Below are 16248 nucleotides of genomic sequence, written 5' to 3'. Positions count from 1 at the left end.
AGGAGTAGATGTGGGACAGCCCCAGGAGGAGAGCTCAGCATTGGTCTCTCCTCCCAAGAAGCAAGCAAGAGGTTGAGGGCCTCGAGTTGCCCCAGGGGAGGTTCAGCTTGGACAGGAGGAGCAACTTCTTCCCCTCCAGGGTTGTCCAGGCCTGGCCCAGGCTGCCCAGGGCAGTGGTGGAGTCCCTGGAGGGGTTTCAGAGCTGTGGTGCTGAGGGCCATGGTCTGGGGGTGCCCTGGCAGTGCTGGCCAGCTGCAAAGGTCTCTTCCAGCCAGTGTGGCTCTGTGGTGGTTGGCCCTGCCCCATGGCAGCAGAGGGCTGGAGGCTGTGTCCATTTCCCAGTCCCTTGTTGCCTGCAGGGTCATGGATCAGAGCCCTCCAGTGCTGTGGGGCACAGCCCCAGTGACACCATTCAGCCCACCCAGGGTGACCTAATTCTGCCTCTTCCCCCAGAGCAGCTCCTGCCAGCCTTGGCCTGGGGGCGGAATGGGGGGAGGGTGATGCAGCCTGCACCACAATCTGCATCCTGAGGCGGTGCAGGGAGGGTGGTGAGGCTGTCCCTGAGCTCCGGGGGTGGTGCAGGGGTGGAGGTGGTGCAGGGGTGGAGGTGGTGCAGGGGTGGAGGTGAGGCTGTCCCTGAGCTCCGGGGGTGGTGCAGGGGTGGGGGTGATGGTGCAGGGGTGGGGGTGAGGCTGTCTCTGAGCTCCTGAGGTGGTGCAGGGGTGGTGAGGCTGTCCCTGAGCTCCTGAGCTGGTGCAGGGATGCTGGGGGAGCTGTCCCTGGGCTCCTGGCCTTTGCTCTCAATGCCATCTCCACCTCCAGCCTGGAAAAGCTGCTGGCAGTGATGGTGCTGAGCAGAGCTGGGGAGTCCCCAGCACAGGCAGAGTGTCCCCAGGGCTGCTCTCAGAGGTGGCTCCACAGCCTGGAGCTGCCTGGGGGGGCCCAGGCTGCAGCCAGTGCTGCTAAGAGCAGCTCCAGGAGCTGTCTGGAGGAGCCTTGAATGCAGCCAGGAAGGGCAATGATTTCTTCCCCCCAGGGCTTTATGCTGAGCTGAGTCTTGGCCAAGCCTGAGCTGGGGCCACAGCTGGTGAGGAGTCACAGAACCAAAACGGTTTGGCTTGGACAGGACCTTTAAGCTCCTCCAGTCCAACCCTCCTCTGTCTCTGCCAAGCTTGGTGCTAAGCCGTGGCCCTCAGCACCACATCTCCCTGGCTTTGCAAGGCCTCCAGGGATGGGGATTCAGCCTGGGCCAGCCTTTGAAAACCTTTGAGTGAGGAAATTCCTTCTAAGGTCCAACCCAAACCTGCCCTGGGGCAGCTTGGGGCCATTTCCTCTTGCCTGCCTCTTACCTGGAAGGGCCCAGCCCCCACCTGGCCCCAGCCTCGTCTCAGGGGGCTGTAGGGAGCCAGAAGCTTTCCCCTCAGCCTCCTTTGCTCCAGTCCTGCCCAGTCCAAGGCTTTCCCCCCCCGGGCTGCCCATTAAGGTACCGCAGGGCCACCGTCAGCCTGGCAGGCAGAGGGCTGTGAGCAGCCTGAGCCCCTGCTTGCCTCTCCAGCAGGAGCAGCAGTGTGGAGCTGGACCCAGGGGTAAGTTTTTAGCCCAAAGCCTTCACTCCCACGCCGTGCAGGTGAGTGAGGGGCTGGCCACAGGGACCCCTCCCCCCCCAGCGATGGGGCTGGAAAGTGTTGGTGAGTTTGCCCAGCCCTGGAGAGCTCTGTGCTGAGCACCCTGCCCGGGGCACAGCCTCCCGGGCTGGCCAGCTGGCTTCAGGGGGGTTGAGAGAAGAGGGCCAGGTTGGAACTGGGGGAGGGGGCTGCAGGGACCTGCTGGCTCCTCTTTCAAGCCGAGTGTGAGGTGTTTGTGGCATCTCCACGCTGCTCTGAGGGGTGCTGGGAGCGTGGTGGTGGGCAGCAAGTGGCCCAAGTCCCCTGCCCCTCCTGCCAGCTCGCTGCCCCAGCCCCACACACCTGGCCCTGGCACAATGGGTCCTGTCACCTGGGAAGCATTCCTGCTGTGGGTGTACTTTGTCCTGCAAAACAACACTCCCTGGGGGTGTAAACACCTCCCTGAGCAATAAAGCTCTGCAGGCACCTCGGGGGCAGCTGGGCAGGGAGGTGCTGGTGGGGCAGCCCTGTCCCCCCCAGAGACAACAGCTGGGATGCTCTGCCTGGCTGCTTTGCTCCCAGGGTGGTTGTGCAGCTCCTCTTTGTGCCATGCTGCTTCCCTGCTCTTCCCTGGGCGCTGGCAGGGCTGGGGGTGACTTGTGGCAGGGTTGGAGTTGAGGCTTGGGAGGAACAAGCAAGGAGCAGTCACCTACAGCAAGCTGTGAGGGGAGGCTGGCAGCTGGTGTGTGGGTAACTGGTCTTGGCCCAGCAAGGATGAGGCCACAGAGGCTTGGGGAGGATTCCTTGGCCAAGGGCAAAGTGCTGTGGTGCTTGTGGTTGGTTTATCTCCTGGTTCTTCAGCCCTGGCTCCAGCAGAGGTGGTGAAGCCTCTCATGGGGAGCACATCCCCCATGTGGGCCAGGCTGTCCCCACAGTGCTGCCAGCAGCACCCACAGCTGGGGCTCTGTGCTGGGCACCCCATGGGCTGGGGTAGGCTGCCAGGGCTGAGGGGGGTTCAGGCACCCCACATCTGGAGTATGAGGATGAATCCCAAGGGGTCAGCTCACTGTGTGAGCCTGGGGGCCCTGCAGCAGGGCTGGGGACTTGGTGCCCACCGGTGCCCATGCTGCCAGCCCAGTGCTGCCAGCAGCTGCCTTGCTGGGGTTCCCTTTGGTGCTCAGCTGTGTTCCCTCCCTGGCAGGGGGCTGGGCAGCACCCCGTGGGGAGCCCAGGGCTGTGCTGGGTGTGGAGGACTCCAATCCAGCCAGGGATTACATAAGGGCTGCAGATGACTCATGCCAAGGCCTTGTTTCTCCCCGGGTTGGGTGGTGATGGAGGCACAGCCTCCTGTGCCTTCTCCTGCAGGCTCCACAGCAGCAGCAGCGTCTGGGAAAGACCCAGGGAGGCTCCTGGCTGCCTGAGCATCCCTCTGGCAGCGTGGCCATGCCGTGGCCCTGCCAGGCTGCTGCCCACAGGCTGCCAGGGAGCAGGAGGCTGCTAGAACTTGCCAGTTTCTCAGTCCCTGGGCTGGGCTGGGGGTGTTAGCAGGGCAGGAGATGACCTTTGAGAGGGTCCCTTCCAACCTGATGCATTCTGTGATTCCTCTTTCCCTTCTCTCTTCAAAGCTGCAGTGCCAGCTCCAGGAGACATTGCTTTGCTCTGAGGGTGGTGGAACTCCAGAGCAGGTTGCCCAGGGAGGTGGTCAAGGTCCCTGCAGACATTCAAGGTCCCTGCAGACATTCAAGGTCAGGCTTGCTGGGACTCTGAGCCACCTGGGGGTGTCCCTGCTGACTGCAGGGGGCGGGCGGGGTTGGACAAGGTGAGCTCGGAAGGTCACTTCCCACCCAAACCAGGCTGGCAGCCCGTGCGATGCTCCAGCACCTCCCGGGGAAGGAGGCAGCGGCTCTCGGCTTCTCCCTGGAGGCTTCTGCGGCACACAAAAGGCAGCGAGGGCTGGGCCGGGCCGGGCTGGGGGAGTGGGGGCAGCAGCGGTGGCTTTGGGAGGACCACCCCCCACAGCCTCACCCATCGCACCAGGAAGGGAAACCGAAACCCGGAGCTCTCCGCGGAGCGTTTGTTTGTCTCAAAGCAGCAGATGCTGGGCTCGGCTCTTCCCCCACCCTGCTGCTGCTCTGCTGACGCAGCCTTGCTTCCTCCTCCTCCTCCTCCCTGCTCCGGGCTCGGGCAGAGGCTTCCTCGGCTCCGCCGACCACAGATTAAGTAACAGCAGAGCGCAGCTTCCCCTCTGCTTCTCCTCTCTCTTCCTCTGCCTTGTTTGCTGTTCTTTTGTGTCAGGAAGGCCAGAGGGAAGCTTTGTGTGAGCAATGGAAGCTCTGTGCTGGTGGAGCTGGAGGGGAAATTTCCCACCTGGAAAACTGGAGTGAAGCCTCCAGATGTCCTCCCCGAGGAAACTCCCAGCTGTGCCTCCTGGAAGATGTGAGGAAACCTCCAGCTCTGCCCCCGGGAAGGTCCAAGCAAAGCCTCACTTCCAGGGCTGCTCTGAGCCTGGCATCGCCCAGCCTGGCTCTGGCATCGCCCAGCCTGGCTCTGGCATCTTGGAGAGGGCTTTGTTTGTATTTCCCTGCTGTCTGCTGACAGCCTGGGCTGCTTGATGGGGTTCAGAGTCACTGCTGGGGGGGGAATGACAATTTCTGCCCTCAGGCAACATGAACCGGGGAGGATCTCCATCCCTGATGCACATCCCAGGGCTAGGGGCCAGGGCTGATGCCCTCCTGAGCTCTTTGGCCTGGCTGAGCCCCCCGTGATGCCCCAGCTGGTGATGCTTCTCATGGCAGCTGCAAGGGAAGGCCCGGGAAGGTCCTTGGGCAGGAAGGCTGAGTGAGGGCTCTGTGGGGTCAGCTCCTGCTGCTTGCTCAGCTCCTTGCTGGCACAACGTGGAGCAGAGGACCAGGCAGGTCTGGTGCTGGGGCTTTGGGGAGCACCCAGGTGAGTCTGCTGCCCATGGCTGGCTGATTCCCACAGCCACCCAGCACCCTGCTGGCATCCACCCAGCACCCACAAGCCTGGGCTGCCTGCACCCCCTCCCCAGTATGAGCCCTCCTTGGCTTTGGGGCTCTCTGGGGTGCTGCTGAGGGGGAGCTCTCTCACCTTGAGGGCCTCTGGGGTTGGGCTCCCTCTTAAGATGCCCAATGGGTGCAACCCCACAGCTGGAAGGTCAAGAACCTCCTTCCTCTTCCTCTTCCTCCTTCCTTCAGTGTTGACAAACATCAGAAGCCAGACACTGCCCCTCCCTCCCCCCTGCCCCCGCTGGGCTGGCTCTCACTTCCTCTTTTCTCCTCCTACTTCTTTCCAGGACAAACTTTTCCTTCCCTGGCTGCTGCTGGTGTTGTGTTGGGGACCTTCAGGGTGTCCCCCCCAGCACGAAGTGCTCGGCCCTCCGTGGGGGGATCTCACAGCCCTGCTGCCGGCAGGGAGGCTTTGCCTCTGTGCCGGCAGTGCCCCCCGGCCGCTGGCTGCCGAGGGGTGGTGGTTTGGGCTGGCTGTGCTCCAGGGCTTGCAGCTGGCTGCTGGCATGAAGATCATTTTATTAGGTGGGAAGAGTGAGGCCTGGCTGCCTCCAGCGCTGCATCCACCCTGGGGCTTGGTGCTTCCTGAAACTTCACCTCCAGGCTGGTGAGAGACAAGGAGCTGCTGCAGCTCCTCCGGTGTGCTCCTGGGGCTGGCTATGGGTTGCAGAATCCCAGCGTGGTAGGGTTGGAAAGGACCTCTGGGGATCATTCAGTCCAAGCCCTGCTCCAGCAGGGCACCCCCAGCAGCTTGCCCAGGAGCACAGTGCCCCGGGGGGGTTGGAAGCTCTCCATACCAGGAGACTCCACAACCTCTCTGGGCAGCCTGCCCCAGGGCTCTGAACTCTCCTGGATTAGAGGAACCTCCTGGGCTGGGGATGCTGAGGGCTCCCCACACCCTGAGTCTTGACAACTCCCTCACACTGCCTTGCTCAGAACCCTCCCAGCCTGGGCTGTGCTGAGGACCCCTCCCCAGACCGAGCCCCCCTCCCATGCCTGGGGCTGCTCATAATCCCTCCCATGCCTGGGGGGCTGAGGACTTCTCCACACCCTGGGTCTTGAATATTCATTCACACACTGGAGTGCTCAGAACCCTCCTCCCCTAGGTGCTGAGGATGAGGGTGAGCTGGGGGTTGGTTTCTCTTGGGTATTGGACTGTGGAACTCAGCAGGGCTTGGAATGGGAAACGAAAGTGATGCTGCCGGGGCGAAAGGAAAGCGGCGCCTGGCCACCACCCCCCCCCCCGGAAACCCTTTTTAAGCGGAGCCCGGCTGGCAGCGGAGCGAGGAACCCTGCCCGGGCCGGGCACCGCTGGCACTTGGTACCGCCGTTAGCACAGCCCGGAGCCGGTACCGCCGCTGCACCGGGACTGAGTGCGGGGACAGCCCCCGACCCTCGGCGGGTGAGCAGCGGGAACATCCCCGCCGCGACGAGGGGGACCGCGGGATGTCTCGTCTGGGGATGCAGGGGACAGGGGACTGGAGTGGGAAACTGGTACCCCCGGGGCTGGGGAGGGAGCACCCGGTGCTGGTCGGTGCGGGCAGCTCCGGCTTCCCCAGTCCCGGTTCTCCTTCCCCGCTGCCTCCCGGTGCCGGTACCGGCTCCCCCCCACCCCTGGTGCTTGCGGGAGGGGCGAGGCGGGGCTGCCGTGATGCAATTTCCGCGAAGTCCAGCCCCGGTTTGAATGCGGGGAGGCCCCAGAAACGAAACCACCGGCGGCGGCGGGTCCCTGGGTCCCCCCCCGATCTCCCGGGGCCCCGCCGGTCCCCTACGGTTGCAGCGGTGAGAGCGGCGCGGAGGGCTCCGGGGAGGGGGCAGGGGGTGCTCCCCGTTGCCCTGCAGCATATTTTTGGGGACCGCCCGCTGTGGGGGGGCTCCAGGGCGCTCCCTCCTCCTCTGCCCCCAGCCCAGCCTGCAGCATCCCTGCCCGTGCTGGGACAGCTCTTGGATGCGGCGGCAGGGGCAGGGGGCAGGGTGTGGGGTGCAAAGCGCCGGGCTGGAGGGCAGGGAGCAGCCCGGCTAGCAGGGGCACACGGTGCCATCTCCGGTGCCATGTCGCTGCCCTTCCCGCTGAGCTCCGGGGATGTGATCTGGGAGCTGCCAGCGAACTTTCCCTCGTTGGATGAAGCAAACGCAGGAGCTGGGGGTGCGGGTGCCTTGGGGGGCTGTGCACAACCCGGGAGGGGGGCTCCGTGCGTTGCCCACCGCTTCGGGCAGCAGTGTCACGGGTGGCACCTGGCAGGAATGTGCCAGCTCTCGGGGTGGAACTTGGAGTCAGCTGTTGGGAAAGGAGGAGCCCCAGAACTTCTGAGGGTGGTTTTGCCCAGGAGCAAAATACCGGAGGGGCTGCGGTGTGGGCGCAGGCAGCAGGGGCATGGCATCCATGGGGTGGCTCCTCTTTCACCCGTGCCAAGCCCTGCCGGCCAGCCTGGCTGCACCTCTCCCTGGCGGGGTGCTGGGGCACGTTGTGCTGGTCCTGCTCCGCTGCTCCCAGCAATTGCAACTCACAGCAAAACCTCCCAGGGTGGTCCAGTGCTGGGCCGGGACCGGTAAGTGGGGCATGGGGCTGTGATCCCCGGGGTGTGCCGCTGGCCTATCCCTGTCCCTGCAGAGGGCTGTCCCACATCTCCTGCTCCGATCGAGGGGCACTTGGCTTACTCCAGCGTAGCGCCGTTGCCTAATCTCCTGTTAATAATTAACGGAGGCAAGACCTGCCCCGAGGCTGCCTTCCTCCTGCTGGGCTGCCCTGGCAGAGGGGTGTGGAGCAGCAGGACTGGGCTGCGGGGGCATGATGAGCATTGTTCTGCTATGGTCATGCTTCCACTTGCTAGTTCCAGGGAAATGTGATTATCCCTGGCATCTGCACAGCCCTGCCAGCCGTCTGCCAGGGAGTGATGCTCAGAGGTACTGTGGCCTGGGCCTGACCTGAAGCATCTTCCTGAGCCTGGAGGAAATGCCACCAGTGAGGTGGTGGCTTGGGTTGGGTCAGTTTGGCTTGGGTTGGTGTTGTTTCACGTGCTTCAGTTTGGTTCTCTTTGGTTTGGTTTGGTTTGGTTTGGTTCAGTTCACTTTGGGTTGGGTTGGTTCACTCTGGGTCGATTTTGATTTGGCTGAGTTTGGTTTGATTCAGTTCACTTTGGTTTGATTTGGGTCAGTTTGGTTTGACTCAGTTCAGTTTGGTTTGAGCTGATTTGGTTCAGGTTGGTTTGGGTCAGTTTGGGTTGTTTAAATTGCTTCGGGTCAGTTTGGGTCAGTTCAGTTTGGTTTGCTTTGGCTCAGGGTGGTTTGGTTTGGCTGGCAGCAAGGCTGGTGCTGGGCAGCAAGGCTGGTGCTGGGCAGCAAGGCTGGTGCTGGGCAGCAGGTGTCCATGTTGGTGCCTGGGCTGGGGATGTGCAGTTGGGAGAGGCAGAAAGCCACCCTGCTGGACCATCAGCTCCTCACTGCTGCAGACCACATCTCCTGTGGGCTCTGTGGCCATGCCAGGGACACACACTTGGCTCTCCAGCTCCACTGAACAGATTTCATCTTCTCTCCTGTGTAGGACTGAGGTGTCTTGAGAGTCACAGCCTGTGCCTTGCTGGTAACTCTTGCTCTCCATCAGCTTCCAGCTCCTTGCAGCACTTGGATTTCACTCTTGACACAGAATCAGAGATTTGTTTTGGTTGGGAAAGGCTTTTAAGGTCACCCAGTCCAACCAGCAGCCCAACCCCACCATGGCCACTAAACCCTGGCCCCAGGTGCCATGGCCACAGGGTTCTTGAACCCCTCTGGGGATGGGGACTCCACCACCTCCCTGGGCAGCCTGGGCCAATTTGCAGCAAAGAATTTTTTCCTCATCTCCAACCTAAGCCTCCCCTGGTGGAACTCGAAGCCATCTCCTCTTGTTCTGTCTCTTGTTCCCTGGGAGCAGAGCCCAAGCCCCCCCTGGCTCCAGCCTCCTCTCAGGGAGCTGCAGAGAACCAGCAGCTCTCCCCTCAGCCTCCTCCTCCCCAGGCTGAGCACCCCCAGCTCCCTCAGCTGCTCCTCCCCAGCCCTGCTCTCCAGACCCTTCCCCAGCTTGGTTGCCCTTCTCTGGACCTGCTCCCATCCGAGGTTTATCAGCAGTAGGGCACAGTGCAGCTTCCCCCTGCCTCGTGTCCCTCCTCTTCCCGGGCTCGGGTTGCAAGGCTCTCTCCTGTGTCTCTCCCCTGCTTTGGCTTTGGTTTGTTGTTTTGCTTTGTTTTGTTTTCCCCTTTTCTCTTCTGCTCGAAGGTGGTTGTGGAGAGCAAAGCAAAACAAAAGCAGCTTGAATTTGGCTCTAGTGCTGCACGGAGACTTTAAGAGGAGTTTGCATTTCCCTTTCCTCTTCCCTCCCACTTCCAGCCGCGGAGCTGCTCTGGCAGCTTGCTCAAAATCAAAGGCTTTGTGGAAAAACAAAACCAAGCAAAACAACCCCAAAGGCCAGCAGGGGACCTGACCCGCTAAAGGTGGAATATTCCCTCTTAGCTGCTTCCCTCCGGGGTGCGCTGCCTGGGCACCAGCACCAGAGGCAGCCCGGCTGGCCGCTGGGGGCTGCTCTGCAAACCTTTCGGTCGTGGCGGTGCTGCTGCAGGACTTCTCCTCTGGGCTCCGTGGCCGTGCTGGGATGGGGAAGCTCAGCTCTCCAGCTCCGAGATCTGAGCTTGTCCTCACCCACGGGTGAGACTCTGAGGGCTTTGGGAGTGACAGGGTGGTGCAGATGTGCCTTCCCCAGGAGGGTTCATCTTAAGGAGAAGGCTTCCAGAGGAAGGAAGGTGGAAGTGCTGTCAGAGGGGAAGCTGAGCTGTGCCCAAAGCTGCAGAGTTTAGCCCCAAAATAGCCTCACTGGACCCTGTGTGGAGTTACTGGGACAAGCTGAGCTGGCAGCAGCAGGGTGGCTGTGCCTCTGACCTGGGGTTTGGGGTTGCTCCAGCTGATTCCTGATCTCCTGGGGAAAGCTGGAAGGGAAGGGTCCCTCCTAGCATCACACTCTGGGGTAGGGCTCAGGCTCCAGCTGCTTCCTGATCTCCTGGGGAAAGCTGGGGTGGATGCTCCCTCTTAGCATCATGCTTTGGACCAAGGGCAGTGTCCCTAGGCTGGCACAGGAGGGGTATTTGTCCCTGCTGCATCCTGCAGCCTGGGATGGAATCCTGCAGAGCTGTGTGTGGGGCAGAAGTTGCCCCCCCAAACCTCTGCTCCAGTTCCAAGCAGTTGGTTTTTTTCAGTCTCCATGACCCTGGGGGGTGTTGTCAGCAGCAGCCCCCAGCTGAGGGCCTGCAGCACCACACCAGCATTGTGTTGTCTCATTTGGGATCAGTGGAGCATCCCTTGGGCAGGGGCACAGCATCCTGCTCTCCCTCCTGCCTCTCCATGGCTTGCAGATGCTCTCCTGGGCTTTCCCTGTTCCCCAGGTTATTTCACTTCCATGAGAGGCTTTTCACCTGCACCAGTCAGGGATCAGGCAGCACCAAAGTTTGTGCTGTGGCCCAAACATTTCCTTTTGTGCTAGAACCAAAGCAAAGAAAGAGTTTTTCTCTGCTTCTGTCCAAGGAGGAAAGGCCCTGGGGCTGAGAGCCTGCAGCAGAGCAGCACCAGAGGGGAGCTGAGCAATGCTCAGCAGGAGCTAAAGGAGCTGTGGGGGGCAAGAGGCTGGGGCCAGGCTCTGCTCAGTGGTGCCCAGGGACAGCACAAGGAGCAGAGGGCACAAAGTGGAACCCAGGAGGTTCCACCTGAACAGGAGGAGAACATTCTTTGGTGTGAGGGAGCAGAGCCCTGGAGCAGGCTGCCCAGAGAGGTTGTGGAATCTCCTGGTGTGCAGAGCTTCCAACTCCCCCTGGGCACTGTGCTGCTGGGCAGGCTGCTGTGGGTGCCCTGCTGGAGCAGGGCTTGGGCTGGGTGATCCCCAGAGGTCCTTTCCAACCCCAACCATCCATCGAGGGCTCCCAACCTGTGTGGGAGGGCTGTGAGTAGAGGTTTGGAAATGAAGGCTCAGAGATGACTTGGGGTGATTCAGCTCTTGGTGTGGAGAGCCAGTGGTGGCACAGTGACCTGAATTGTATTAGAGGAAGAGCCAAGCAGGGCTGTGAGGCTGCACCACAGAGTCTCATAGCTCACTGGAACTGAAAGCAGCAGATCTGCCCAGCAGCAGGCTGGCTGCCAGCCCTTGGGAGATAAGCAGGGCTGGTGTTGATCCATCGAGCGTGTGTCCAACCTGCTGCGTGGCAGAGAAGTAGGATTAGAATCCTGGAATCACAGAGTTGTTTAGGCTGGAAGAGACCTTTAAGGTCATGGAGCCCAAGCCTTACCCCAGCACTGCCAGGGCACCACCAAGCCATGGCCCTCAGCACCACAGCTCTGGAACCCCCCCAGGGACTCCACCACTGCCCTGGGCAGCCTGGGCCAGGCCTGGACAGCCCTCCAGGGGCAGAAATTGTTCCTCATGGCCAACCTGAACCTCCCCTGGGGCAGTTTGAGGCTGTTTCCTCTTGTCATCTCTCTTGTTCCTTGGTAGCAGAGCCCAAGCCCCACCTGGCTCCAGCCTCCTCTCAGGGAGCTGCAGGGAGCCAGAAGGTCTCTCCTCAGCCTCCTGTTCTCCAACTTGGAGTTGTTTCCTGCAGGAGTGGTCAGGAGCTGGCACAGGCTGGCACAGGCTGCCCAGGGAGGTGGTGGAGTCCCCAGGCCTGGAGGTGTTCAGAACCCATGTGGCCATGGCACTTGGGGCCAGGGTTTGATGGCCATGGTGGTGTGGGGTTGAGGGTTGGGTTGGACCTGAGAGAGCTTTTCCAACCCAAACAATTCTGTTGGTGTATAACTCCATCCTCTGCAGCTGTAAGAACCACTCAGCCCTGTGCCACTGGAGAGCTGTGGCCCTGGGTGCCTGTGGGTCAGAGCCCACGGTGGGTGCTCAGCAGGAGGCTGGTGGCTTTGCTTGGCAGCACACCCTGCCCACAGACCCACCCTGGCACGCTCCCTGCGCCCCTGGCTGCGTGGCCCAGCCACCAAACCCGGCAGCAGCCCTCCCAGGGACGCTCCTGGTCTCTGGTTACCCAGGAAACTGCTGGCAAAGGCTGGAGCTGGTGACCAGGGAGAGCAGGGAGCCCTGAGTCACCTTCAGAGCCAGAGCTCTCCCAGCTGGATGCTTCCCAAGCTGGTGGCAGGAGATGCCAGCAGGTCCCTGTTGCAGCATCTCCCAGTCTTGGGTGCTGCATCCAAGGGGCAAAGAGGGCAGGGTTCACTGATTCCCCTTCATCTTTAGTGCCATGGGCAGCTTGGAGCTGGGTTTCCCCTGCTCTCTGGGGGGCAGTGGTGGGGTGGCCCAGCCAGACCCAGAGGAGAGAGCAGGAAAAAGAAAGAGAAAGCTGTCAGAGCAGGGGAGGGGAGGGGAGGTGCTGCGTCGGGAAGAGGAAGTCAGCTCCTGTGGCTGGGCTTCGGCAGGAGGGTGGTGGCCAGCGAGGGGACAGTGGTGGCCAGCGAGGGGACAGTGGTGGCCAGCGAGGGGACTGTGCTGGGCCCTCCGGAGCAGCCTTGGGCACCTGGGTGGTGAATGCTGATGGTCTGCAGGCTGTGGCATCCCAGAGCCCTCCCAGGAGCCCTCCTCTGCTCCTCACCACGGTCACTGCAGGACACAGTCCCACGAGGGACTTGGGCTGGTGAGAGAACAGAGCTGGGTGAGTGGGTGGGAGCAGACCCCAAGCACTTGGGTGCTGCTGCTGAGGGTGCTTGGTGGGGCTGGAGGAGGCTCCTGGTTGCTTCCTGGAGAGCAGGGCCAGGTGGTGCCCGGGCAGGGCGCAGCTGATGCCTCCTGCTAAGTCACTTGCTCCTCGTTTCTTTGCCAGGCTCTGTCAGCTCGCTCCAAAGGTCATCATGGACATAGGGAGCTAGGGCACAGCAGCTCCATGGCGCCTCCTTCCCCTGGCATCCCCTCGTAGGAGCTCCCTGCTGCTCCTTTTGCTCTGCCGAAGCCGCCACCGAAGATGCCAACGGCGAACGGCCCGGTGGTGCCCCTGGGCAAGCTCCAGGAGTACCTGGAGCTGCTCTTGGTGTGCTCCAAGTGCAGCGTGAGAGAGAACGAGACCACCTACCAGCTGCAGGAGGTGGAACACAACTGCATGTACGAGATGCTGCTGGCCCGCCGCCGCGGCCGGCGCGGTGCAGCCTGGAGGAAGGTCTCCAGGAGGCCGGGCTTCCCCAACCCCGCACGCTACGCCGTCTGCAGGTACTACGTGGTGGGGCTGGGCTGCAGCAAGCACAGGAATCAGTGCACCTTTGCCTGGAGCCCCGAGGAGGCCATGGTCTGGAACTTCGAGAGGGAGCAGCAGGTGGAGCGGCGCTGGCTGAACGCAGCCGTGCTGGAGGCGCAGCTGGGAGGGGACCCCGCGGCCGAGCGGCGGCGCCTGGCCAGCGCGGCCGAGGAGATCGCCAGCGAGTTCGGGGGGCAGTTCCAGGAGGTCTGCAAGCCCTGCTTCTTCGGCTGCCCCCAGCGCATCTCCGGGGACGGCTTGGGGCGGCTGTGTGAGCGCCACCGGCACTGGGACCCGCTGCTGGTGCACGCCACCTCCGACGGCCGCGGCAAGAGGCAGTACACTGCCGTCCGGCCCTGCCCCGAGTTCAAGTCCACCTTCAGCTACTGCAGGCACGCCTCCAGGGGCCAGCCCTGCAAGCACGGCCCCCAGCGGTGCCAGTATGCCCACAGCGACCTGGAGATGGCCGTCTGGGAGGCCGAGAGGGAGCGAGGTCTGCTGCGCTCCCACCTGCTGCCGGCCGCGGAGAGCTGCAGCGGCGACGGCCAGGCGGCGGCACCCCCGCAGGCGCTCTTCTACTGCCGGCTCTGCGTGGTCACCTTCAGCTCGCAGGAGAGCTTCGAGAACCACTGCTCCTCTGTGGAGCACAAGCAGCTGCTGGCTGCTGACACCTCTGTCCAGTGGGTCCATCGTGCACCACCGCTGGGGCTGACCACCTTCTCCCTGTGCAGCAGGTGAGGGGGCAGGGCAGGGGGCAGGGGCAGCTGGCAGCTGCCTGTGGCGTGGGTGGCACCTGGGACGTCTCTCTCTCCCGGCAGGATGGAGGTGTGTGAAATGGGGAAGAGATGCACCAAGGCTCATTCCGCTGAGGAGCTGCAGGAGTGGATCCAGAGGGTGAAGGTGAAGGCCAAGAACAAGCAGCAGGCGCTGAAGGAAGGGCTCCTGTCCTACCAGGACAGGCTCCTCAACGAGTATCGGACCTGCTCCAACGAGGTCTTGATTGTGAGTAGTGGGTGGCAGGGTGCAGAGCATCATGAGAAGCCTCTTGGCTAAGAGCTTCTGCGCAGAGCCCTCCGCTTGGCTTGCTAACGGGGGGGGGTTGCAGCCCCCCCTTCCTTCACCTCTTTGGAGATGGCAACCAAAGAGCCTGCTGGGGCTACCTGGCCACGCTGCTCTGCCATGGGGTTGTGTGGGGATGCTGAGTGGGTGAGGAGTGGGTGTGAGGAGCTGCTGATGGCCCCCTCAGAGTGGGATGCAGAGTGAAAGACAAAGGATGAAGGTAGCCCTGTGGAGGGCTCTGCTGTGCGCCCCTGGGGCGGTGCCTTCAGTCCCACTCCTCTCCTGCCTCCCCCACAGATGGCTGAGCACATCGAGGGGGTGAGGGTCGTGTGTGAGCAGGCCCTGAGCGTGCAGCTGGAGGACAGGAAGAAAAGTCACCAGTGGAAGTTCAGGGTTTACTCCAAGGTAAGCCCAGCTCTGCTCAGGGGGAGGCTGTGAGCCACTGCCAGCACCCAGTGCTGGGCACAGTCCTCATCCTCAGGGGGGTTGGGTGGGGGTTTTTAGTGGTTATTCCTGTAAGGGGCAGAGGGACAGGGATTTGGGCATGTCCAGGAGCATAGTGGCTGAGGGAGCTGGGGGTGTTCAGCCAGGAGAAGAGGAGGCTGAGGGGAGAGCTGCTGGCTCTCTGCAGCTCCCTGAAAAGGGCTTGGAGCCAGGTGGGGCTTGGGCTCTTCTACCAATGAGCAAGGGACAGAACAAGAGGAAATGGCCTCAAGTTGCCCCAGGGGAGGGTTAGGTTGGACATGAGGAACAGTTTCTTCCCCTTGGGGGTTATCAAGACCTGGAGGGGTTTCAAAGCTGTGCAGATGTGGTGCTGGGAGCCATGGCTTGGTGGTGCCCTGGCAGTGCTGGGGTAGGGGTTGGACTCCATGGTCTCAAAGGTCTCTTCCAACCCAAACCATCCTGTGATTCTGCCAGGGAGGACATGGGTTGGGTGTACAGCAGCAGCTCAGGCTCAGGTGGTGCCTTAGCTGGGGTGTGCATGAGGGGTGCAGCCACCCTCTCTCCTGTCTCCTCTAGTGTGGTGGGGCTGGGGTGGCCCCTGGCTGCTCTCAGCACCTCCCACTCACTGTCACAGAGAACAAGGTTCAGCAGCTCTCCTGCCCAGGCTTTTGTGGGCTGTTGGGGGCCAGAGCCAGAGTCTGATTGTCCTCCCCAGCAGCAGACTGCCAAAACTGCTGTAAAACTAAACCCTGAGGTTCTCTGAGACCTTCAGGCACCTGCTGTGGGCTTGCATGGGGAGTGAGCTCCTTTGAGGAGAGCTTCAGGAGCGCTGCAGGGCCCACAGGCAGGTCCAAGGTGGTGTTTGGTGCCTGCAGCAGTAGGAGACACTGCCAAGGGAGGACCTCATCAGCTGCCAACCTTTTGCCAGCCTGGAGAAGAGGACACTCAGGGGAGACCTTATCACTGTCTACAGCTACTTAAAAGGAAGTTGTAGTCAGGTGGGGGTCAGGCTCCTCCTCCAGGAGAAGAGGGCATGGTACGAAGCTGTGCCAGGGGAGGGTTAGGGGTTAGGAAGCAGCAACTCACAGCAAGGCTGCTCAGGCACTGGGGTGCACTGCCCAGGGGGGTGGTGGAGTCACCATCACTGGAGGTCTTGGAGAAGAGCTTGGATGTGGCACTTGGTGGCAGGGTTCAGCTGGTGTGGTGGGGTTAGGTCAGGGGCTGGACCCCATGACCTCGGAGGCCTTCTCCAGCCTCAGCGGCTCTGTGACTCTGTTGCCCTCACCGCCTGTCCCTCTCTGCTCCTCCCCTGGCAGATGCCCCTGCAGCACGTGGCCCTCCTCAGGCGGGAGCCTGGAGCCAATTTCTGCCTGGTGGGGCAGGGCCTGTCCCAGGGGCTCTCCTACCTGCGCGGGGAGCGCGTGGCCACCCTGCCCTGCTGCCCGCCGGCCGCGCTGCTGGAGGTGCGCGTGGAGTGCTGCGCCCTGGGCGTCTTCGAGCAGTGGCTGGCCCTGGACTTCGGCAGCCGCCCTGTGCTCGTCCAGAAGCTGAGGGTGAAGGTGGGCAGGCGAGACGCCCCCCAGCACCTGCCGGGCAGCAGGGAGGACGCCCGGCCCGTCGACCTCCTGCGGTGGCACCGCGGGAACCGCATCATCGTGCCCAGCGTGCCCAGGACCAGCGAGGACGTGGAGCTGCTGGCCAAGTACAAGCCTCCTGCTCTTGCCCTGGACTACAGGCGTGAGGCTGGGCTGGTCCTGCCCATCACTCGCCTCAACTACCGCCAGAGGATGCACAGCTTCCTCTTCCGCGAGGAGGAGGCCGAGCAGGCTCTGGTTGCCAAGTGAGTGCCCGGCAGGGCTCCGGGGGGTCCCTTCTGGC

General features: G+C 62.5%; 1 protein-coding gene across 2 annotated transcripts in view; it reads left to right on the top strand.

Moving 5' to 3' along the window:
* Positions 1-6308: 6308 nt before the first annotated feature.
* Positions 6309-16248, top strand: part of HELZ2 (helicase with zinc finger 2) — a 28620-nt gene continuing 18680 nt past the window's right edge. The window contains exons 1-6 of one of the 2 annotated variants that reach the window (XM_068150246.1): positions 6309-6412; positions 12463-12737; positions 12843-13601; positions 13686-13869; positions 14224-14331; positions 15687-16210. In XM_068150246.1, the coding sequence (XP_068006347.1) occupies positions 12601-12737; positions 12843-13601; positions 13686-13869; positions 14224-14331; positions 15687-16210 (1712 nt within the window). In that variant the 5' untranslated portion in view covers positions 6309-6412; positions 12463-12600. Of the gene's footprint in view, positions 6413-12462; positions 13602-13685; positions 13870-14223; positions 14332-15686; positions 16211-16248 lie in introns of both variants that reach the window. The other variant, XM_068150245.1, reaches the window with a different exon arrangement.

This window comes from Melanerpes formicivorus, unplaced genomic scaffold (assembly GCF_026170545.1).
Source record: "Melanerpes formicivorus ecotype bairdi unplaced genomic scaffold, bMelFor1.0.p_v2 SCAF_19, whole genome shotgun sequence".
In the NCBI taxonomy this organism is placed as follows: Eukaryota; Metazoa; Chordata; class Aves; order Piciformes; family Picidae; genus Melanerpes; species Melanerpes formicivorus.
This window is presented reverse-complemented; position numbering and strand designations above follow the sequence as displayed.